General features: G+C 43.3%; 2 protein-coding genes across 3 annotated transcripts in view; one reads left to right on the top strand and one right to left on the bottom strand.

Annotated features, from left to right (window-relative positions):
- Positions 1-25,445, top strand: part of LOC121288169 (carbohydrate sulfotransferase 12-like) — a 372,813-nt gene that overhangs the window by 101,479 nt on the left and 245,889 nt on the right. The gene's annotated exons all lie outside the window — the stretch shown is intronic.
- On the bottom strand, positions 1,212-23,169 carry lfng (LFNG O-fucosylpeptide 3-beta-N-acetylglucosaminyltransferase). 2 transcript variants are annotated; one of them, XM_041206579.1, is made up of 8 exons: positions 22,526-23,169; positions 8,857-8,905; positions 7,668-7,767; positions 5,534-5,687; positions 4,662-4,747; positions 4,072-4,237; positions 3,881-3,966; positions 1,212-3,328 (listed from the first exon to the last, which is right to left on the bottom strand). In XM_041206579.1, exons 1-8 carry the CDS (start codon positions 23,012-23,014, stop codon positions 3,262-3,264), a joined length of 1,197 nt encoding a protein of 398 aa, XP_041062513.1. In that variant the 5' UTR covers positions 23,015-23,169; the 3' UTR covers positions 1,212-3,261. The 2 variants fall into 2 exon arrangements, with proteins under 2 accessions (XP_041062513.1, XP_041062512.1); XM_041206578.1 differs by having other exon boundaries at positions 7,668-7,770.

Consider the following 25,445-nt stretch of genomic DNA (forward strand, 5'->3'; position numbering starts at 1 on the left):
GGCGAGTTATTTGAAGAAAAATAATTTTTAAAAAGCTTGTTGCATTTTACTGAAGTGCAAGTGGAAAATAGAACTTTAAAAAAATGAAAAATGAATGCACTATAAATAATATATTGTCAGGAATTCACAATTGCTGCCAGTGCTGTGCTCAGCAACAGACTCCCTTAAGACCATCACGGAATGCAGGGTGATTAGCTGTCAAATTTATTCACACAAAGCAGACCAGGCTAACCTATCTTCCCCTCCCCAACAACTCAGAATGGAGCGAAGTTGAGCATGAGTTTTTAAACATTGATCTGGAATGAAATACTGCACTATTGTGGGACATTAGGAGGAGCTCTAATGTAATTCTCTTCAAATATAATTTGCCAGCTTGAGGTGCAGTATTAAAGACTTTCCCCAAAGAACTTTGCTGAAATCTATTGTGCATCAATTCAATTCTTGTATGAAAACCTTCCAAACTCAAGTCCTCCTAATCAGGAAAGAGTTTAAGTTCCTTTATGCCTGATGCCATATGCATCAATATAATTGTATTCAATTTCTTTGCTGCCATGTTTAGCAAAATTATTTCACAGTATATCAACACAGGCATATGAACTGTCCGGCTCCGCTTAAACAAAAAGTCCAGTCACATTAGATAACCCACTTCAGCTATGAAATGCAAGCTGTAAACATTAAACAAAGGTGTCTTGTGGTGTATTGGGAAGCGTCTCTGTGGTGCAGCCGGAAGGTTTTCTGCCTCCGACCCAGAAGCTCTGGGTTTGTGTCCCACTTCAGGACTTGATGGGGAGCAAGGTGTTTCATAAAGTGGACATTGTCAACCTGCAAATTCTTCCAACATGCCTATGGCAGGTGGTAAGAGTGGGAGAGTTTTCTGATCAGTCCAAATCTGCAAAGGCAACAGCAAACTATTGCAGTGCCTTGCCAAGCATAATCATGGACCATACATGGAAGTTCATGGTTGCTAATGCCCTCTTTGGGCATGGTAACTGAAGAGGGAGAGATGTTGGACCTCAAATAGCATCACAGTTGTAGTCAGCAAGGTTGAAAGGACGTTACTACACTGTTTTCCAGCATGTGATCTTTGTTGCCAGGTGCTGAGAACGCACATAATCCTACTTTTACACAGCACAGCCCTCAGTATAACTTCAGAGCTGGTTCTGGGTCCTTCAGAGACACTCCCCAGGAGCATAAGAAATGAGCCAATATGGTTTCATTTTTCAAGCAATAAAATCCTTTATTAGAAAGGAAAGGATGGGTACCCATCAGCTTTCAACGTAACCATTCAGGTTCCAACCCTGAGTATCAGCGATTATATTTACAGTGCTTTACAGTCATTTGTTTCCAGATACTGGAATATAAATAAGAAGCAATTAAATCTAAGGGTTCAAACATCGCATTTTTACAGATCAGAAAGATTTCTGAATATTAAGCAACCATTTCAAATATACAGCAATACAAAAGAACAGTAAATACTGTTCAGATAAATATATACATTACAAATAACCCAATATGGGTCACTGTCACAGAGCATAACATGACTGACACCTGCTGCTCTAAGTGCTACACACCCAATGGGATAATTTTTAGGCCTTTCATTCCCTCCCTTACTCTGAAATCAGGAAGATAGGATTCACACAACTCTAAGTGCTGTTAGGGGGTGAATGAAAGGGTTAGAAAGATGATGCAATTTTATGTTAAAAGAAGACATTAAGAAAATATTAAATAAGCTTTCCTTGGCTCAATGGAACTGGACCTTAGAAACCAGGAAACAATCAGGTTTGATCTCTAACCTGCACTGAATGAGCTTCTCTCAATGAGAAGCAGGCCTGCTACAAGCAATCTGTGTCCTCAGATTAAGGTGGAGAAGAATAGCCAGAGTTCCAAATTCTGCTTCTCTAACCAGGAACCAAGTACGAGTAGTAAAAAGTACATGGACATAAGTAAAAGATAGGATTGAGAGCATCCCTGATGCATCGCCCAGGTTAAATACTGTCATTTTTAGACAGTGGTACATAGAATGCAAGTCACTGGCCTCACCTAATCCACCTGACACTCAAATCATTGGGGTGGGTAGGTTAAAAGAGGGGCAAAAATCAAGTGACTTTTAAATTTTAAAAATGTTAAAATGATCCAAACATTTTTTTTCTAAAACCAGAAATGTCTCAATTCGACTTTGTTATTTAACGCAAAATGAAAACTCCTTAAGGATTTGTAAATAAGTGGCCTTATGACTTTTTCAAAAAATCTTTCAGTGTGTGACACTGTTTTGAAGCCGTTTGCAATGGAGTGACATTTTGAAATGTCAGTTTCAAATACCAAACATTGCGATCAATAGAATTAATCAAACAGCATTTTTCACAGCTAGTCTTCCATTAACTGTTAGTGCAGCACATTTCCAAATTAATTCCAGAGGAGTCTCACAAGTAGCCAACTCCTTTCCATTTCATTAATTCATAGGATTCTAATAGGAGGGAGGAAAAGTGCTTTCATGTAGAGACAGGCCTCAGTAATAACCAGAGGCCATGTCTAAGAGCCTCCAGCAGCCAGCCTTGAACACAAGCTTTACCAGTGATACCCTCAACAATATGATGAACGCAGATGTATATAAAAAAAAATCCTTTCAGGAAATCTCAATTATCTTTAATCCCATCCGGCATCTCGGGTGGTGTTGAGGCAAAATAATTTTCCAAACTTAATGAAAAGTTGGAAACGATTCTACATTCTTCAAGCATGTTCAGTCCTATGTTTTAGGATCAATTGAAACCAAACCTTTGAAACAGCATCCCATTGCCTAGCATCCGTAGTTATGGCTCAACACAGAGCAGCTTTCCTCAGTATGTCTACGCACTTTCTCCTAATGCATGGTTTAAATGTCACAACAAAAAGCAGTGAATGTTTAAAGCTGGCTCAGGGAGGAGTTGTTTACATTCCTACAGATTTGCCGATACCTCAGCAATACTTTCAATTTCACACTTGGGGCAAATTAATCTCACAACACATACAATCACGCATCCTTTGCGATGTCTGTTTGCCTTCTGTTGCTTCCTGTTCTGCTTGGACTCAAAAGCATGGCTCTGTTCCATACAGGATTGCAAACAGGAGGGAGACACTAAACACTATTGATAAATCCAGGCCGCACAGCAGCCCTACCACCCAGCAATGTGCATTAACACAGCTACAAAAGAGCTTCGCAGCCAGATATACAGTGGTCTCCACATCCCCTTCAGATACCAGGGTTACATGGGACGAGGTTAGAGTTTAATAAGTAACATTGCGAGGACACCATGGGGTATCAGGATACAGGAGGCAATGAATTGAGCGAAACCTAGGGAGAACAAAAATACAATAGATTAGGTTAATGGAACACGAGACAAATAACGTTTTTCTAACAAAGTTAAAATGGCTTGCAATCAGAATTGTTTCCACTTTACGTTAGTCACTGGTATTTAGTGAGAGATTCAAATATAATGCTGAGCTTTGTATGGTGTGGCATAAGGTTTCCAATTTAATCTCATTCGTTTATCACCTTGTGCTGCTGAACAAATTTATCACTGGTTTTAAAGAATGAATTGCAGACAGAATTTACTATCACACCAGAGTTATCAAGGTCAATTGTATAGTCAGTAAAACTAGCCAATGTTCTTATCACAGCAGAAGTATTTGGTTTCTTCCCTTTTACTGATTTGTTTGCTTTGGCTACTGTGACAACTGCCGGCTGGGTGCTTCCTGGAACCCTGCTACAGATGTGACTTGAGTTGTGAATGATTCTAGATTAATAGGTATCCTAGAAAAATTGTGTTAAATTCACTATGTGCAGCCACTTTATTGGATTGGAACTCCAATGAATTAATGCATTGCAATGGAATCTCACACTTACCGAGATGGATCCTCCTCAATGGAAAAGCCCCCCTTCAAATTAATGGCATTCCTTTTATTTTCAAATGTGCCATAGCTCAACGTAACCTGAAATACAGAACAGATCAATTCAAGAGCATGTTATTTCTACCCAAGGAATAGGCAGTCTATTATTGAAATCCTGTAGGGCTGGTTGCCACACATGCTGCTTACCTGGTTGGGAATGTCAGCCCTCATTACTTGCTGCAGGTTCTCTAAGTGTGAGTGGAACAAGTTACTCCGAATCAGCCTCACTCCCAGAATGGCCTCGATAATGTAGCCAATGGTACAGTCGTCGGGAAGACGGATTTTCTCTGCCGTGTTCATGAAGTGACCTCCGCTGTGGAGAAATGGAGAAAGTAGAAATTGGGACTCAGTTCAAGGCAGCATGCCCCAGCTAGGGGCTCATAACAAAACGGTTTTAAATTCAAATAATATCTAACAAATGCATGTAAATTAGATTAGGTATGCATATGTTTGTGGTCCAGATTGACAATCAAAATATATAATACAGTCATGATCAAAATATTTCACTTAAACTGTCAAAATATATACAAGCTGTATTTCAACAAGCTGTATTACAACATGAAACACATTTCTCAATTGCCTTGTTGGGAAGTGAATTTATGTGCACTACTTATTTTAATAACTCGTGGAAATTGGTTTACTATTCAAAATGGTCCCAGTCAAAAACAACTATAGATGACATGCTTGACATGCAAATTCTCAAATCTTGTGTGTTGAACTGCTGTTGGTGCCCATACCTTGCCCAGGGACTCATCTTCAGTGCTAGTCCTCGACTGATACAGAATCCAGCCCCACCAGTCGCAAACCAGAAATGTACTGGACGCTGTGAGAAAAGAACAACATCACCAATTGCATTAAATAAAATACCATCCTCTTTTATTGCCCTCACTGCCCAGTCAGCTCTGAGAAAGACAATGGCATGGGCACAGAGAAATAAAGATACCCAAGTAGGTTATCCAATTTTCAGGGAGGGGACGACTCAGGATGACAACACCCTTCCCCAAAGACTTATTGTGTGTGTCAACCATGGTTTAGTTTGGTAACACTCTTGCCTTAGTCAGATGATTCTGGATTCTACCTCTCGTGACTTGAGCCCAGAAATCTAGGCTGACACTCCAGTGCAGTACTGAGGGAGTGCTGCACTATCAGAGGTATTCTCTTTCGGATGAGGCCCCGTTTACCCTCTCAGGTGGGCTCAGAAGATCCCATGACACCATTTTAAAGAAGAGCAGGGGATTCACCCAGGCGGACTAGTCAATATTTATCCCTCAATCAACATCTGGTCAGTCACATTGCTGTTTGTGGGAGCTTGCTGTGCACAAATTGGCTGCCACAATTCAAACATCACAACAGTGACAACATTTCAAAAAGTATTTCATTGGCTGTACAAAAGCTCTGGGATGTCCCGAGCTTCTGAAACGTTGCAAATAAATGCAAGCCTTTCTGTTAAACAGCTAAATGTAACTCTTGCTCCGCCAAAGACCCTGGCAAATATGTTAAATAGTCTTCTGTGCCAGTATAAAATGTCTCTGTTCAAATCTCCACTGATGTGAAGCAGTTAACAATTGATTCACTCCATCATTTCTTTCATTAATGTCTCCACACCTACCACTTTATTATCACTGATCCTTTCGGTGGCCTCAATGGGTCGATCCAGGCTTGGTTTCCCAATGTAAATGTCCTGAGTGTGTGGGTATTGTGCCAACAGCTTTACCAGGGTGCGGGTATTCACATAATTATCATCATCAACATGACAAAACCACCTGCAAGGTAAAATGGTAACATCAGTTCACAGCACAAAGATTCAAAGAGGCAAAATATCGACTTGTCAAATGAGTCATGTTGTTATTCTCCTCCCCCCACAACCCCCACCCCTCTCATATATTCTCTCTCCCTCTGATTCTCTCCCAAGTTCACCCACCTCATGCTCCCACCTTTCAATCTCAACCTCCCCTTCTTTCACCCTCTGACCTGCACCCCCCACTCTTCCCTTTTCAATGTCATTCTCCCCTCGCCCAGGGCAATGACTGCACCATATAGGTTAACAATATCCATAGAAATGTACTCCAGCATGCCACTATGCTCTGTTGGGGGGAGGGGTGTGGGGGGGGAAAAAGAGGAAGGGGGACCAACCTTAACATTGAAAGAAAACATTTATATAAAAGCATATTCCCCCCAGACGACAGGCTGCTGTCTTATAGCAGCCCACACAACAGTAATGGCTCACTAAAATATCAAGTCACTTCCTCAATTTGGAGGTTTTAATGATGGCTCAGCTGAGTTTGACTGGCCTCAGATTTCATTCCATTCTACACCACAAAACTGTCTCAAATGTAACCAGATTCAGATTATGTCTGTTGTTTTTCTGCATTTCCTTCCTTCCCCTTCAACCCTCTTCTCAAAGATGCTGACGTCAGCTGCTGTATGTGTAACTTCAGTCCATTTGTACTTTGCCCTCTTAGCCATTCTACATATAACCCTAGGTAACAAACATCAGAGATACATTCTGGGCAGAGGGTCCTCATAACATAGTCCAAACCTGTTCTCACTTGACTTCCTTATACATAATGGAGTCAGTATACAATAGTAAGAATGCAGGATCCTGGCTGAGATTATTTTCTAGCTTCCCTTAGGGCAGGTGTGCTGAAGCTGCTATAGTATTCCAACTGTTCCCCCGACTTTAAATTCTCTGCACTTTAGGAAGTATGTGAAAGCATTGGAGAGTGCAGAAAAGATTCATGAGAATGGTTCCAGGGATGAAGAACTTCAGTTATGAAGATAGATTGGGGAAGTTAGGATTGTTTCCCTTAGAGAAAAGAAGGTTGAGAGGACATTTGATAGAGGCATTCAGATTCCTGAGGGATCGGGACAGATAGGGAGAATCTGTTCCCACTCATGGAAGGATTGAGGACAAGAGGGCACAGATTTAAGTAATTAATAAAAGAAGCAAAAAATGAGGAGAAACTTTTTCACACAGTGAGCGGTTAGGGTTTGGAATGCACTGCCTGAGAGTGTGGCGGAGGCAGATTTAACTGAAGCATTCAAAAAGGAATTAGGCTGCTATCTGATAAGGGAGAATATGCAGGGTTACAGGGAGAAGCGGGGAATGGCACTAGATGAATTACTCATTCAGAGAGCTGGTACAGAGACAATGGGCAAAATGGCACCCTTTTGCACCGTAACGATTCTGTAGTTCTGAGGTTGGCTCTCAAGACACTTGGAAGATTAAACTGGGAGCATCTTACTTTTTCTTTATTCTTTCATGGGATGTGGGTGTTGCTGGCAAGGCAGCGTTTGTTGCCCATCCCTAATTGCCCTTGAACTGAGTGGCTTGCTAGGCCATTTTAGGTGGCGGTTAAAAGTCAACCACATTGCTGGAAATCTGGAGTTACATATAGGCCAGACTGGTTAGGGATGGCAAATTTCCTTTCCTAAAGGACATTAGTGAACCAGATGGGTTTTTATAACAATCGAAGGTAGTTGTCAGTTGTCACAAGCTTTATATTCCAGAATTTATGAATTGAATTTAAACCCCACCAGCTGTCATCATGGGACTTTAACCCATGGCCCAAGGGCATTAGCCTGGGCCTCTGAATTACTAGTCCAGTGAATAACCAATACACCACCATCTTCCCCTGATTTGCAAAGCTTCGTATCGCACATGGTGCAGTTATCTACACAACCACTAGAGGAGCTACTGCTCACTTTTTCAAGCGACTTGCTGCTTCCTCCTTGTTACTCACTTATTTCCTGATTCAATAAACTTGTCGTATTCCACTGCCATCTTGCAAGAAAGAGCTTGTCGGCTGTGAGCGGCTGAGCAGTTAGTGTTGACCATGTGGCCTGCTAATGGGAGAGGAAACACATTAGCAATGATATACGTGGTGGACACAAGGCCAAAGCTACAGATTAACGTAAGCACACACCAGAAGTGTGCATTATGTTCAGTGAATGACAAGTTCAGGAATCCTGGAGTCAAACAATTCCGCTAGAAACAATGAGAATCTGGCTTATCAAATCACGTTGGAAAAAGGAAGTGATATTTTGGAATTGTCTCAGCACAAAGCAGACTGCAAACTCCAGTTACAAACAAAGATTGTCTCTACCCTCCCCTTTTTGAACGATTTCACCAAGTCTGTGCAAACTGACCCACGGGTGAACAGTCTTAGAAGTGTTTACGCTGTAGTTTTTGGTAACAACACAATCAAATTTGCAGACAGCTGCAGCCTTGCAACAAGCAAGGGGGCGGTGAGTCAGGGCTCTGAACTTAAATGTGCTTGCTCAGTCTAGAGTCAGGACAGCCACAATCCCCATGGCAACCAGCTTTTTTTTTCTTCCTCCCTCAATCAATTTTATTCAAGGGCATCCCACGCGACAGGTGGCAGATAGTGGGAAAGTTTTAGTTGAATAGGAACCAAGTTATGAAACATTGACAACAATCAATCATAATCACCGCAAAATGCAGGGGCTTCAAAGGTTGGTGGTGCTCAGACAGTGGCCTGACAGCATTCCATCTTTATTTGAAACAACTCTCAGGTCTCTGCTGTCCACATTTTGTCCAGCAGCAATCACACAAGAATCCAGACTACTTTATCTGACCACAGTCTTATTTTAGTCCTGGAACTAACTAATCAATACATTTACTACAACTTAACAACTCTTTACAACAGCACTGGAAGGGAGTGTTTGTTTACAGGGGTAAAAATCACCCATCCCCACACTCTAATGCTTTATAGCCTCAGCAAATTAAAGATTACCCCCAACAGCAGAAGGGTACCTAGATCCTTTTTTTTGTTAATTGATCTCGGTTAACAGACAGCACTCTGTAATGCTGGGAATTTAGTCACTACTGGACCCATAAGGTTATGAGATATAGGGACAGGTGCAGAGCAAGGACCTTGTGTGACCCCAGAAAGAGTTCCCATGGCTTACCTGTCTTTTTCTTTAGCTCCTCATCTTCTCCATCAGTGAAAATATATGTCTGGAAAACAAAAAGAGAACACAAACTTCAAACCGATTCACTAAGAACCTGCCTGTTATTTCTAAGGGTCTTTTATGTTTCTATGGCATAGTATTGGTGGAAGAGGTGAAGACATAGAAAATTGAGGGCTTGGCTATGTACAGATTTTATCTCTTAACTATTTAGTTGTGTGTTCATGCAACTAAAAAAAAAATCATTATTTTATTGACACAATTGTATAGAAATTCAAAGATTATTGTTCAGTTTGGGCTCTTTTCCCTGAGAATACCTGTGCAAAGTAATTCAAAGTCATGTTATCTGACCCTCCCCCTTCCCCCAACGACAAGATTCTGGCCAAATCCACCTGCTCGATTTTCCCTCCCCTTTTGTCAGCCTTCATTTTTATTCTCAGACTAACCAGCATCATTAGAGCTTGCATCGACTCTGATTAATGCAAAACTTATTCCAAACTGCTGCTTAAACAAGCTCAAAATGTGAAGGGGGGCAGGGGGAGGGAGGGATGGCAAGCAATGAGAAGCAAACCTCCCCACATAAAGATCTGTTGTGTCACTTTGTGTTTTGCCGCTGCCTCTCCATAGCAACCTGTCCAGAGCTCCGCAGCATCCCAGCCCCATAGCTAACTCAAGACAAAGACAAGAGGTAACCCTTGGGCTCCCTTAACATAAGAGCCATTGTAGCATAGCCTGTCACCAAGAAGCACAACTATTCACCAAGAAACAGCCTTACAGCCAGTGCTTAAAAGTGCCAGCATGTTAACCATCGAGTGACTGCAAGTTGAAATTGAGCAGCTCATTCAAGAATCCTTTTTTAAAAAAAAGGAAAGTCAGCTTTGTTTATTCAAGAACATGAAAGGCTGAGATATTCTGAGATAGAGAGAGTGTGACTCGAGCATTGCAATAACTCTTCTTTGATGTCACTCGGGTTTTCCTTCCTCTCAACTACTTTTCTTTTTTATTTAAAAAACGATACACTGTGGGTGGGGTAGCACCTGGCAGCACAACACCTCAGGCACTGGCACGGGCCTTACACCACTTGACTGCTTGTTTTACCTGTCAGACCAGGCATGTTTACACAGTCAACACCAGGCATGTTTCTACAGCGGCATGGCTACTGGAGTCACTTAGGCCCGGCTGCAGGGAAGCAAGTAACCTTTATGCGGCTTTGAGCTGGAGCCAAGGTACATTTGCACCCAGCTGCCCACGAGCCACTCACCTGCCTATTTGAGCAGCTAATTGCAGGCAGCTGGTGAGGAGCTCAGAAAAGCTGCCATTGTGTTTGCACTTGGGGTGGAGTTGGTTGTGGTGGGTTATTTTGGGGGGGTGCTGTGTGCAAAAGAGATGGCAAGTTAAGACAGCTGAGGATTTAGCTCCCAGCGGGCAAAACAAATATTTAAAGTGGCGGGGGCGGGGGTAGACAGTGGGGAGGAAGGCATTTCAGAACCATCTGTCGACTTCAGGGAGCAGAACAATACAGAGGGAGGGAGAGAGAGAGAAAGAAAGGAACCGACAAGGGAAAAAAATAACAGCATAACTTCTGCTCCACTGCCACACAAGTCCCTATGTATTCAAGGCATACCACTACCCACCCGCACTAAACTCTCCTCACAATAGCAAGGATTCCGTGCTTGAATTAAGTTGCCAGTAAAGAAAGTAAAAACATGTCTTAACCGATTAGCATACAGCTGAGCTATTTAAACAAAGGGGGTGGGAGGCGGGGGGTGGGGGCAGCAGTGAGCAAGCTAGCTCTTTAAGTTAAAGGGACGCCTTCTGACCACCTGCTAGTTTCATTACCAGCTTCATGTGACAACACACATTCAGCTTTGGTCAATAACTTGGCAAGAATCACGGCACTTTATTTAATGGGAGAACTGGTGGAATTCGGGACAAACTATTTAAAAGGCTGCCCAAATTTTTAGCAGCTTATGAAATTAATTCCCCATTGAAGTGCACCTTTTGAGTTGATGCAGATCCCTCTATTACTAACTTCTAAATGCAATGAGCACATACAGGTTTGTTGTTACCTCTGTCCAAGGGCTTTCAGGTGTCGGACCAGGTAGTAAAATTCTACCAGACTACACTCTTACCTGATGTTTAAAAGCACTTGTCATGTACAAATATTCGCAGATTGTTGGTGGATAATTTCAAATAAATTCTAATGGGCAAATAAAGCCAATGGCAGCCACATGTATCAATGTTTAGAATGCATCAGTCTGCTTGCTCGTGTGAGGTTAAAATTTAGCAATTTTCCTTCCAAATTTTGCCTTCGAAATTACTCTCCTCCTCAGAATGTGGTAACTTGTTTAACAGGCATCAACAGCGCTCTGATAACAGGCGCAAATGGCCATTAATTCCTCATGTGCAAGCCAAAACGGTTGGTGTGTTGGCAAGCTATTTGTCCATGAAGGGCATACCTACCCTGCCTGCAGCCTAGCTGATTTATTGCACATTTAAGCTTCAGGAACCAACATTAGAAAGATATTAGAGCAATGGGGAATGTCAGAGGCTCACGTCAATCAACTGTGACAAGGTAAACAATCCCAAACACACGCTTGGATCTTTAGGAATGCAACCACCCAAAATGGTGCCAACTATGAGGCCTGCACATTTTGCAACAAATATTAATACAGACTTTCCCCTAAGTCGTACAGATCAAAAAGATCCAGGTTTGATGGCAAGTCTATCCAGTTGTTAAATATTGGGGTGATATGGGGCAAGGGGTTGGGTGATGATGCACTGCAATTGGCCTCAGCGTTCTTGAATTAGGAAAGAGGGAGGTGTAACCGATGGTCTCCTGATTACTATCCTGTGACTCCTGCTGCTAGTTGTACGTTTGTGTGGGGATGGCAAACCCAGGATGTACTCCCCAGTGGAACAGCCAGCCTAGAGTCACATGAAGAATGCCAACATAGGTTCATTACTAGAAAGCTCCAAGTGTTCATGCAAACATATCTCTGCAAGAGTAAGCAATGAGAGGCAAACATCAATCTGGAAAATCCAAAAATGGACTCTCACTAGAATAGTTGAATTGTCACTGAATTTATGCAAATTACAATCCAAAGCAGAGTGGGCAGGATTTGGATTTAATTAACATTTAAAAACTGAGAAAATGAAGACAGCTTTAAAATCAGCAGTTTGAGCAATCAAATCACCAGGAAGAGAGAATTGACCTTTCAGTATTTTTCAGATCAAAAACAAGTTTTCTAGCTGGGAAACTTATTACAAAAAAAATGAAATATTGAAACCAAACGGCATCCAACTCCCAATCTGAAAAACAATGCTGGAGGCTGTTTCATTAAGATTTCATCCATATGTTTAGAACTGTGTCAATAGCTGTTACTTCTCACCCTCCGCCTCACAATGTTGGAAAGGATGAATGTAGCTGGCTTCACTGCCAACCTCTCAACTGCAGGAAAGACTGCATGGCCCTTCTGAGTCTGCACTATGGGAACTAGCAGCCGGCCAGACTGCCCCTGCCTCCTAAAAGGATGCTAGGCAGGAAAGGCAAGGCCGGCAGGGGCTGCAGTGTCAGCCCCTTCGGAGCCGCTTTCTGAGCCCTGCATTTATCACTTCCCACATTCTTACCCTTTTTCCTGCCCAGGCTTCACCAGCACTCAGCAGCGCTGGTAGCAAGCCAGGAAACTCACTTCAAGTAACAGTCTGACAGAAGAACTCATTTTGGTTTTTCCAGTGTTGCCTCGCTTTCCATTTTTTGTCTTGCCCTGAGAAGCTTGGCTCAGTTTGGTGCCACGTGCTTCAGCCTGATCCCTACTGAAGCACCCATTGCAACCGAATGGTTAACTCCAGTTAATCTGCCATAACTAACTCAACCATTGATCAAGTGCAGGGGTTTGTATTCTGCTCGTGCATGTTCTCACTGCAGGTCGTACACATTAACTTTGCGTTTTGTACATCTGGGCACTTGGAATAGGGGTCAGTTGCAGCACTGAACCTTAATTCCCAGGCGTTAAGCAATTCTGCCAGCAAAACGCATTGCCAATGCAAAGGGAATAAACTAATTCACATTCAATTCCGCCTGTGTGGACTGCACTTCTCATGAACTGTTGCCACACTGAATGCCCTTTGTTTCAGTCAGTGATATAATAATTACCTTCAACTTTAATAAATATAGCTCACATTGCTTCTTTACTCCCGCAGACTACAAGAATGTCTAGCAGGCTGTATTTCTTGGGGCTAGCACACTTCCACAAACTCAGCTCCTTCCGAAGAATGGGGTTTTTATCTTGCATGAATCTATTTACAAGATACCTTGCACTGAACCAAACATTCATTGTTTTGTGGCCCTATTGTTGTCCTGTTCTCTATTATTCTCTTCCAACTGGGAATTACTCATTGTTTTCTCTCAGCATTCATTCCAACTAACACAGGAAGGCACGCTGGAGGAACCAGGGACAATGAAGTCAGCCAGATCCGAGAAAAAGGCAGGAAGTCATTTTCTGTGGATAAGCTCAATAGTACAAGGCCGCAAAGGGAACATAGGAAGCTTGGTAATATTTAATAAAAGTTCTACTTGAAATATTATTTTAAATTGACACATCACTGGCTAGAGGAAATGCATGAAAATTTGAAGTGGTGTTTATACCTTATTTTTAACTGGGCTTATTTGCAGGCTACCCCTTTAATTCTTACTTATTGTGACAGATTGTATGTCAAGAGTAGAGCCAATGGCAGTTAAATAGGTCACTATAAAATGTTAAGCCCAGCAGACAACATGTAATTTCAACATCACGACAACCATGTGCTGAAAATCTATTCAAGTGACCCCCCACCTTTGCAACACGAGCTGCAAGCTTTAATTCAGACAGTCAGGTACAGTCGCAGTCCCGATGGACTGAGATGGTGTATGAAAGTTGCTCACCAGAGGCTTTGCAATGGCAGTGCCACCTATCACAGGATGGACTGAAAAACCCAACAAAGTACCATGTCCGGGAATACCAAGTCAAGTGGCCAAACAAGACCACTAGTGAATATCCTAGCACAAGCTGAAGAACCACAGAGATACAAAATGATTGGACAGGTTTCTTTTTAAATATAAAAATGAAGATAGAATCTGTTATGATTTCTGAAGTCCAAAATGCTCAAAGGAAAATGTCACAAATGTTGAAATATGCATGTTGTTTGAACATGCAAAAAGGTCACTTCTTGCCCCCTTTCTAATCACTGAGCTGGGTGGCCTTTAGGGTTCGATCATACATTTTAACAGCTTGCTTCAAGAATTTGAAGCATTTTTTTTTAAATGATGTTAACATGCACCATTGGCTTCCTTCAGTTAGTGGCTGTTCCTAACTTGCTAACACTTCAATGTGCCTCAGGGGCGGAGAGCGTGCCTGGTGAAAGCTGAGACGATCCCAACCCACTGCAGCACACGCTGAGCCTGGAGCTGATTGCTCTGCCTCTCCTCCCCGTCTATGACAGGTGAATTGATAGCTCCAGAAGGGAGGCTCCAGATGCTGCCACTCTCGCTCAAACAGCAATCAGTTAATATTGCCACACGCTTCGCACATTCCAGGTTCCACCAAGATAAACAGTTGGGAGAAGCAGCCCTTTCTTTTTTTGCTTGCCCAAGCAAAAGAACCTGCCTGGGTTAACTAGTTGGAACCAGCTTGATCTGGCCCAAGGTGCATCTTGGATGCTGAGCCACCAGATCAGTGTTTATACTGTACACAGTAAACAGAATACAGTGGTCCAACAGCTAAACAGCCATTGAGAAATGTACCAGGGCAAGAATGCAAATATCAACACAAAGACTGTTGAGCTGCAGGTTCAAACTTAAACAAACCTATATTTGGTATGAGGTCAGAGCAGTTTAAAATAACACACTCAAACTTTCACAGATTTTTTTTCTAAAATATCTGTCAATTATACCTATGACCTTTGAAAATATTGAGCATCACCAGTAATATGCAATGCCTATCTCGCTAAACTCCTCCCACCTGACAACTTTCCCAGAATACTGCTCCAAATCTGCTCTCTTATGCATTCTCCACTCCCTTTGTCCCACAATTGACCACAGTGCCTTCAGCCATCGAGACCCTAAGTCCTGGGATTCCTTAAATCTCCATCTTTCTCACCCCTCTCCTCTTTTAAGACCCTCTGTAAAACATAACCCTTTAGTCACTTGTCACTATATCTCCTCCTTCAGAACAGCTTTAGATGGGGCATCTCCGCAAATTAAAGGCACTCTATAATTGCACTGCAGGGATACTTTACAAACCGGTGAGTTTACCCTTCCTTCCAAGATACCATTGTGTAGGCCCCCACAAAGAATGGCCACTTGGGGAAAAGTACTGCAGAGCTCCTAGCTCTCAGAAATCCGAGCGACACATGACTTCAAGAAGTCAGTCATCTCAGTTCCAGAACATCAGTGCAGGAATTCTTCAGGATAGTGTCCTAGGCCCAACCATTCTCAGCTGCTTCATCAATGACTTTCCCTCCATCTTAAGGTCAGAAGTGGGGATGTTCGCTAATGATTGCGCAACGTTCAGCACCATTCACCATTCCTCAGATACTGAAGCAGACTGTGTGCATATGCAGCAATACCTGGACAATATTCAGGCTTGGCCTGATAAGTGGGGCAAACAACATTCGCACCACACAAGTGCCAGACAATGACCATCTCCATGAGACAGAATTTAACTATCTCGCCTTTGCATTCAATGGCATTTACCATCACTGAATCCCCCACTATCAACATCCTGGGAGTTACCATTGACCAGAAACTAAACTGGACTAGCCATATAAATACTGTGGTTACAAGAGCAGGTCAGAAGCTAGGAATCCTGCAGCGAGTAACTCACCTCCTGACTCCCCAAAGCTTGTCCACCATTTACAAGGAACAATTCAGGAGTGTGATGGAATACGCCCCACTTGCCTGGATGAGTGCAGCTCAAACAACATTCAAGAAGCTCAACACCACTCAGGGCAAAGCAGGCCACTTGATTAGCGCCCCATCCACCACCTTAAACATTCACTTCCTTCACCACTAACGTGCAGCAGCAGCAGTGTTTACCATCTACAAGATGCTCTGCAGCAACGCACCAAAGCTCCTTAGATAGCACTTTCCAGACTCGTGACCTCTACCACCTGGAAGGAGAAGGGCAGCAGACACATGGGATCACCACCACCTGGAAGTTCTCCCTTCAAGCCACACACCATTCTAACTTGGAAGTATACTGCCGTTCCTGAATTGCCACTGGGTCAAAATCCTGGGATTCCCTTCCTAACAGCACTGTGGATGTACCTACACTACATGGACTGGAGTAGTTCAAAAAAGTAGCTCGCCACCACCTTCTCAAGGGCAATTAGGGATGGGCAATAAATGCTGGCCCAGCCAGTGATACCCCCACATCCCATGAAAGAATAAAACAAAAGGTGAGTAAATAATTTATAGACAGTTTTAAAAAAAATAGATGCAGGGAAAGTGAATCACATCCATGTTACGCGCTTCCCCCTTGTACTCGGGCCTCCTGGGGTTTCTATCCCTTATTTTCATTGCCCCTCCCTTTACCCTCCCAAATCTTTGTCCTCTGCCATCCCCACCAGCTGTTTCATCCCAGCAATTTAAAGCTTTGTCTGTTAGTTTAACTAAAATTATCCACTGCAGTTAGTACATTCAATGCTGGCACAACCAGCCCCTTCTGCTATTAGAAATCACCATTGAGTCTGCTTGCTGAAGGGGAAGAGAAAGTGCTCAGTAAAGGGCCATGGATTCCACCCCTCCCAAGAGATGTGCAGACCAGACCACCTCATGGGGGGGATCAGCAAAGGAGGAATTTATTTCATTTGATGGATAGGGTGAAAAAACACTTGACAGAGACTTTAGAGCAAGACTCAAGGGAGGCATTCTCTGCCAAAACAATCCCCCCACCCCCCCCCCCCCCCACCCCACCCCCCACAACCCGCTAATCCAGAAAACAAGCACAGTTTGTGCACATGTTAACTGCTGGGTTTTGTAAACACAGCTCATCTATTTAAATTAAACATCTACCCAGTCAGCAATAAACAATAATCAAACATCCTTTATTGCTGGATTTTATTAAGAAGAAAAAGGAAAAAAATTAGATTAACATTTTTTATATAAAGTGAGTTAGCTAAAAATAACTTGGACCAATGCCTAGTGACTTCCTTTCTGAACCCAATACCACTATTTTTAAAATTTAAAAAATATCTGAATAGAAGTCAAAAGAAACAATACAACAGTCATTCAGCTGCAGCAGATTGTACACGTGGGACTGACACAGGTGGCAGCTGTGAGAACTTTCAGAACTGCCCTAATGCACTGGAGGTGCTTTCTTGACATGCAAGTTGCTCGGTGCTCTGGGATTCTTTTTGTTTACATTACAAACGTATCTTGGAACAATGCCAGCAATACTGAAAAATTGCGCACGTAGCTGTGCAACTGTAAGGATTGCAATTTAAAGATTCTTTTATATGTCCGTCAAGGACAACTCACGTCAAATGCACAGCTAGGAACAGAGTAGGCCCTTCAGCCTTCCAAGTCTGCTTCACTTTTCAATGATATCATGGTTGATCTGTATCTCAACTCCATTTACTCATCTTTGTTCTACATCCCTTAACAGTTTCACCTAACAAAAATCTATCTATCGCAGTTTTGAGATTTTCAATTGGCTTAGTCTCAGCTGCTTTTTGAGGGAGACTCTTCCAGGTATCCACAGTGGCTTATTTATGTGAAGAATTGCTTTCTGACAAGTGCTCCAGGGATGGCTAGCTATAACATTAAGGTTATGCTTTTGTTCTGGGGTCTCCCACCAGAGGAAATAGATTCTCTCTCTCTCTCTTTCTCTCTCACACAATCTACCTTATCAAATCCTTCAATTATTTTTATGTAACTTAATTAGGTCACCATTTAAATGTTTATACGCAGGAGAATACAAGTCTAGTCTTTGGAAGCAGGCGTCCTAATTTAACCCTTTCAGCCCCAGTATCACTCTGTGCTGCATCCCCTCCAAGATTGATATATTCTACCTATGCAGTGTCCAGAATTGAACACAGTATTTCAGATAGAGTCTAACCAGAGATTTATAGAATTGTAGCATAATTTCTAGCCATTTATATTCCTAACCTCTGGAGCTAAAAGCAAGTGCCCAATGGCACTTTTTCATTTTTTTTTTGTACCTGCCATGTAGTTTATAGTGATTTCTGTACTCGGACCCCTAAATCTCTGTGCTTCTCCAGAGATCCTAGCTTCTTAATATTTTGAAAATAATCCATCTTTTCTAAGTCCAAAGTGGCTGACCTCACACTTCCTCCATTTCAACCCCAACCAACGTAGTTTGAACAAATCCATGATGCAGTGGATAATTTGGTTCTGCCTGAGGCAGATGGAGTCAGTGGTGAGGCTGCAGAGATTATGGCAGGAGCTGAAGATGTATCTACTGCTGGACATTCAAATGATGACTAACGGAGAAACGTGAGGTTATTTCTTATTGGTCTTGCCAGTTTGCAATATCTAAACTGGACAAAATGTCATCCAGCAAGCCAATTCCACATTTCACAGATTAACAAAATTTTGTACCATGACAATGTCACATGCTTGAGCATCAGGTAGCATTCTGACTCTGCAAAAATAAATACCCATTGTTACTTCTTTTCTAGTATTTATTTTTTGCAACCACATTTTTGGCATTAGGAGCACACCTTCACTTGACAAGCAGTTTATCAAATTAGGAGTGATACAATATTCACCAAATTAATGAAGCATAGCAGACATTTGCCTGCTTGCGTTTATAGGTCATTTTCACACTTGATAGAAATGTCATATGACAGTATGTACAGGGCTCATATACATCATTAACATTGCTGTATATCACAACGGTTGTCATTATGTTCTCAACCAATAACTACAGAAAACTTGATTCCCAAGACAAATACACCATATAAATGTTATGCAGATACATCAAATAGCCATAGAATATTTATATTCTCAACACTCAAGTGAAATGTGTGTAATGTGACTAGAGGATGACAACCACAGGTTTCTTTCACAGCTATATTAACATAACCCAAATCTTCTACAACTGTAGTCATTAAAAACACAGGCAATGCTGATCTGGCTGTGAGGAGGTAACCGTTTACTGTCACTCTCTCAGCATCAGTAAGCTGGGAACCCCTTCCCATCGCCAGGCAACCTGACCTCCACTTCTTTCCTTTCCAAATCCACAGCTTCATCTCCTACGTTCCCAGGGAAAGCCCAGGACAAGAGGCCAGAGCTCCTTTCTCTAGTTTCAGAAAAGGGCTTTGTTAGTCTTCAAGGAGACAGCGTGAGAGCTGAACTACGATCACTCAGGCTCAGGATGCAAGCTGAACCGCTCACAAAGCTAAGAGCATCACATAGATTTTTTTTTTTAGCACAGATTCTATCACAGCATTAAAAGAAAATCCTTTAAAAGGTGATTGTCTTATCAAACCATAGAGCCTCATCTTGCTTAAGTGAAGCCTTTGTCGATTTAGGAGCAGGGTATAGATATCTACGAACATTAAAATATGTGATTATCTTTCAGATCTTATGGGATCAACATTTATGCACTGGTGTAATGTTGTTGGGCCCAAACCACTCATTGCTACACAGCTATAAGCCTGACAAACCGGACCCGATTACCAGGTGAGAATTCGGCCCAAACACTTATCAGTAATTCAATTTAAATGAGCTTCTGTTGATGGATTAGCCCCAAATGCAATGTTCTAATCTGATTACAATACAGGTCTGAAGAAGGTCTATTTAACTATACTGAATCTCAGTGACATTAACAGAAAAGGATCCATATAACAGATCTTTCCACCAGATTTAAGTATCTGGCATTTATATTCACATAACAGAATGCTTCAGCTTTTCACTACCAATGACATTTTAAATACCTTTGTGCTTGCAATTCAGAAGCTCCAATAACAAACCAATTCAGCAGGTACAAAATATTGACCTGCGTTCAATATGATTTTCAATATAGCTGTTTGAGTAAGAGGTTCAAAATCTGCTGTGAACGTGCGCAGCCTATATCACACCTCGGTAAAGATCTTCCTGCCAATAATATGATCCCTTTTGGATCCTATTCATCTTCCAAGAATGTCTTTCAAATGTTTCCTATCCTAGGACTTGAAGGAAACAATTGTCCCACAGCGTCTTCCCACGGCATGGAAACTGTTCAAATTCTACCGCCTTTTTTTGTTGGTACGATCGGACTCAATGTGCGACAGTTAGATCCCAGAATCTGTTTTACATCTGACAAGTGCGCTCAAGTCAAAAAGTGAGCACCATTACTAATCACATTATATGGCCCAATTCTCCAAATTCCCAGGAGACTAGGAGGAGTGAATCAGAGGGGTGAGTGTGTGAGAGTAGGTGAGAGTAGGTGGAGGAAAATGGCACTTTACAAGGCTGAGGTTTAGTACCAGATTAATATTTTCAATTTACTCTTGCTGTGTCCAGTGTTCTGTTTTAAGTGTTTAATGGTTATGCTTACTATGTAAGTTGAATAAAATCATTTAACTAATAAGCCCAGTTAGAAACATCACATGGACATTCAATGTCTACACATATTCAGGGATTTTCTTAACTGTCTCACTCAAGTAATCTTCAACCCTGGAAAGTTAGAAGCTCCTGACACTTTTTTCTCCACAATACTCACACATTCTTCTACTGTCTTCCCTATTGTTGCTTTTGTCACCAGTCTCTGGGAACTTAAGCCCATGCCCTCTGCTCCCAGCCTAATTCTGCATTCAGCTCAGGCTAGTTGTTTAAAGCCTCTGGTTTCTGTTAAACCCTCTAATTAATCAGGTTAGGGCTGACAGAGCGTGGAGGTCCTCATTTCAGGACACCAGAGGTCTTGCAAAGACAAATATTGTGCTCTTCTTCCCTCTCATCACCTTAGCAAGAACAAAAAGCAGGGATTTCCCTCCTCCCCCATGCCCATGGGGCAACATAATATTGTGATCATCATTAATAAATTAACAGTTAATCAAAATTAAAAATAATTTCAGTAGAATACACCAAGCCAATGCAAGTTTAGCATGGGTACATTATTAATGAACCCATACTTCAATATGATTCACTAGCATTGTTAATCCCTCTTTAAACAAAAGGCCAGAAGTACAACATTAATATAATAGCCAAAAAGTCAACAATAGATCTACATCAATAGATTGTGATTTTTAAAAATTGTAACAGAGCTTATTTTATATAAAAAAAAGACTCCACAGAATTAAATGCACTGTTATTGCATTAAGTCATTTTGATCGGAAAAGTTCAGCCTTTGGCTTTTACTTAGCCAGTACTGCTGAACTTCTCCACAGGGCAGAGGTGAGCCAGTTTCTTCTCCCAGGTCCAAAGATCCTGCTACAAAGTGTGTTTGAGACACAGGAGAATGTGTCTCAAATAACGTCTGATTTACCAGCCTGCTCACAATCACCAGGGAGCCAGTTCAGGAATAAGCAGTTAGTGAGATACAAGAGAATGGTGAAACGGGGACTGAGGAGGCAAAGGGCAATTAACTGGAGGGAGACTGAGCACTGAAGCAGGGGAAGGAAGCTGCAATCGCAGCAGCATTACAGCAGGAGATGCTAAATCTCAGTCAGCCAAACCTGGGGGCAGAAGACACTTTACATCCTCACACAGGTGTTAGCCGAGGGTCAGATTGGGAGCTCAGCCTGGCACGGAGGCACAGCGCCCACTGTACAATTCCAATTTCATCCAAAATATACTTCAATATTACAAGTGGAGCTGAATAAACAGAAACTGGACTGGTTCTTCTGTGTATGTAACCAAAATTCACTTGAACCCAAACTTGCGGAAGGATGGATTGGGCCCACCCTGCACTGCCTGGCCCTTGCACCCACAGCCTGCCCTGCAGCCCTCACCCACACTGCCCACCTTGCACCCCTTACCCCCTGCACCCTTCACTCACCCTGCAGCCCCCACCCACATGGCCCGCTTTGCACCCCGATCCACTGCACCCCTCATTCATCCTGCACCCTTTATCCCCTCCAGCCCTCACCCACACTGCACCCCTTACCCCCTGCACCCTTCACCCACATGGCCTGCTTTGTACCCTGATCCGCTTCACCCCTCATTCGCCCTGCACCCCTGATCCCCTACACCCCTCACTCATCCTGCACCCTTTATCTCCTGCACCCCTCACCCACACTACCCAATCTGCACCCCTTACCCCCTGCACCCTTCACTCACCTGCACCCTTCACTCACCCTGCCCATCTTGCACCCCTGATCCCCGACACCCCTTACCCCCTGCACCCTTCACCCCTTACCCCTGCACCCTTCACCCCTTACCCCTGCACCCTTCACCCCTTACCCCCTGCACCCTTCACCCCCTGCACCCTTCACTCACTCGTACCCTTCACTCACCCTGCTCACCTTGCACCCCTGATTCCCTACACCCCTTACTCATCCTGCACCCCTCACCCACACTGCCCAACCTGCACCCCTTAGCGCCTGCATGCCCCTCACTCACTGCAGCCCCCTCACTCACCCCCCCTGCCCAAATTGCCGAGGGGGTGGAGCAGTTCAGCCCCTGGTTATGGGTGGGATTTGGTGCCAGGGTGCTGACTGATGTGACTGCCGGGCTGTCACTCACCTGCTCCCGGTTCCGGGAGATCCATGTGTCGAGCAGCAGCTCCAGTCTGGCCCGATGGAATTTCTTGGTGGTTTTCACCGCGATGAACAGGTCCCGGGCGCCGATGTCGTCCCGGAAAGGGCTGCGGGTGCCGGCCGCCTCCGAGGGCTCCAGCTCCCGCCGCGACTCCAGCCGCTTGCCGGAGCCGAGCAGCAGCAGCGTCCCGGAGCCTCTCCCCCGGCTCAGCTCATTCAGATATTCCTTGAAGCTCCTGGCCGGCGGCTCCGGGGTTCGGGCTCCGAGCGGCTGCAGCTTCAGCTCGGCAGCCGCCGCCTCCTCCTCCTGCTCCCCGGGGCTCTCCCAGCTCTGCAGAGAGCGGCTCCGGAGCTCCAGCCCCCGCTGCACCGGCTGCTGCTGCTGCTGCCCCTGATCCAGCAACAACACCAACAGGCAGGTTAACATTGCACCCAGCAGCGAGAGCAACACCTTCCTCACACACAGCCTGAGCATCTCCCTAAAGCACTCTGTGTGTGTCCCTGCCCGCAGCTCAGCTTGCTGAAAGCTCCCAGTCTCTGTGCGTTCCCCGCTAAATCTCCGCACACCTCCTTCCACTCTCACTCTCTCTTTCTGCGTGTCTCCACAATCAGTGCCGCCCGCACCACTCCCCGGCTCCTTTTATAACCTGCTTGCTGATGTCAGCCTCTTGAAATCCCGCCTCTCGGTCACTAACATGCGCTGTTATCCCAGGAGAAGGCGACAGGGTTGAGTGTACATCAGTTGTGGGAGTGTGGAGTTTGTGGCAACACTGCGGGTGTGTACCCTGTGGGTAGTAAGTGAGTTCACAGTGTGGGGTTGTGTCACAGTGAGAGTATGTCGTGTACCACAATGAGAATGTGCTCAGTGAATGTACACTATAGGATTTTGTGACGGTGAGACTATTAGAGTGCACCCCACTGAGTATACACAGTGAAGGTGTTATATTGTGTACGCCAGAATTTGCACCAAAGGAAATGGTGTATATGTATGACAATGAGTGTGTTAAGTGAGAGTGTGTGCAATAGTCTGAGTGCTGTGCTCAGGAGTGAAATTTGGAAACACTTCCAAACACAAAGGGTGGTAGGAGTTTGGAACTCTCTTCCACAAGCGGCAATTGATGGATACTAGATCACTTGTTAAATTTAAGTCTGAGCTTGATGGTTATTTTTAGCCAAAGATATTTATGGAGTATGGGGCAAAGGCAGGTTTCTGGAATTAGGTCACTAATCAGCCATGAAAGGCAGAACAGGCTGGAGGGGATAAATGACCTCCTCCTGTCCCTATGCTTTATATTACTATATTCCTATTTAGATGGGTGGTGCAGTGGGTAGTGTCCCTGCCTGTGATCCAGAAGCTCTGTGTTCAAGTCCCACTCCAGGTTGGCTCATTTGGCTAGATGTCTGGTGTGGATCAGATTGGTGCCAACAGCATGGGGCTCAATCCCTGTTCCAGCTGAGGTGGATTTGGGACCTGCCTCCTTGCTCTACCCATGGTGGAGGGTGTGGTGCTGTAGGTCAGACCTGTCTTCAAGCAGAGAACTGAAGAAAATTTGTGTGTGTGTATGAGATGGTAGATACAGTTTAAGAGGTAATGTGAGAGATAGTCAGTCTGTGTACAGGGTGACGAAACCCACAATTTCCTGCCTGCTTTCTGCTGATCCTGATTTTAACTGCTCATCCTGTGGTATTACTTTCCTGCTGCCTGCACACCTGTGCCTACTCACTAGTCAGCTGCCACTCTCAATCTGTTTCAGGTTGGCAACTGATGAGGCCAAGGAGTTAAAACCGCCTGGGCTTTGCACTGCTAATATCAGGCATATTTGATGCTCACCCTTACCCTTGCCTACCCAGTTAAAATTCTCCCTCATATGTGTACAATGTAAGATAATGAGCATGTGCAGCAAATAACATGACAGATAGTGAGAATGTATATAGTGTGATAGATAGTCAGTGTGTGGTAATGAAAATCCAACAGGGTGAGAGAAAATTGTGTGTAAACATGTGCACAGTGTGTGAGAGTGAGCTTAAGGCAAGTGAGTTAGTATGTGTGAGTTAGTATATTCAGACTGAGAGATTATTAAGAGTATGTGAGATTGAATGTATATGTAAGAGTGGGTTTGATGAAACAGTGAAAAGTGAATGTGTACACTGTTAATGATTGTCTGCACAGTGAAAATGTACACAGCATGAGTTAGTCTGTGAGGGTGAGTGTACAAATGTTTATGACAAGAATGATTAAATACAGTGTGAGTCCAATAAGGTTATGTAAGGCATGTGCATCAGTCAATGCTGATTGGACCTTGGGATGTACATATAGTTTTTGTAGTTGCAGGAAGGAAGTTTCCTTTAGAACAGAAAAGGAGCTTTGCTAATACTTGTCAACAGGTTCTGATTAGCTCAATTTGAATATGGAGCTTGGAATATCCTTTCAATAGCTATCTGCTGTTTTCTTTTTTAACAAATACGACTAAATTAGATTAGGATAAAATTCAGCAAAAAAACGTTTTATAAATAATCAAATAATCCTTGATCCCAAATTATTTGTGGGGAAGATTTCCTTTATGTGTTTTCTGAGTGAAATCATAATCCCCTTGCAATAAAGGCCAAAACGCAGTTTGCCTTCTTAATTACTTGCTGTACCTGCATGCTAACTCTGAGACTATAAAGCAGAAGAGGGTTCTACTACCATTTAGTAACTCCTGCTAGGAAGTGTATGTATGTGGACACCAGCTGAAGCTAGCATTAGGCTTGACTTTGATTCCTTAGTTGAATATCCTAATGGGCTATTGACTCCTGTGGAACCACTACTCCTTCAGTAGAGGAGCAGAATAAATTGAAGGAAAAACATAAAAGGCATATCTTTCATAACAATCTATTTCAGTTATATTTTGTATTACAGCTATCAA

The sequence above is a fragment of the Carcharodon carcharias genome, chromosome 15, assembly GCF_017639515.1.
Source record: "Carcharodon carcharias isolate sCarCar2 chromosome 15, sCarCar2.pri, whole genome shotgun sequence".
Lineage (NCBI taxonomy): Eukaryota > Metazoa > Chordata > Chondrichthyes > Lamniformes > Lamnidae > Carcharodon > Carcharodon carcharias.

What these genes read in the sequence shown, in the direction of transcription:
- lfng (XM_041206578.1), bottom strand. Translation starts at nt 23,014, where the DNA reads ATGCTCAGGCTGTGTGTGAGGAAGGTGTTGCTCTCGCTGCTGGGTGCA. An exon ending in GGATCAGTGATAATAAAGTG is followed by an intron (nt 4,748 to 5,533) that starts GTAGGTGTGGAG and finishes CTTTTCTCACAG; the next exon opens with CGTCCAGTACATTTCTGGTT. An exon ending in AAGATGAGTCCCTGGGCAAG is followed by an intron (nt 4,238 to 4,661) that starts GTATGGGCACCA and finishes ATTTCTCCACAG; the next exon opens with CGGAGGTCACTTCATGAACA.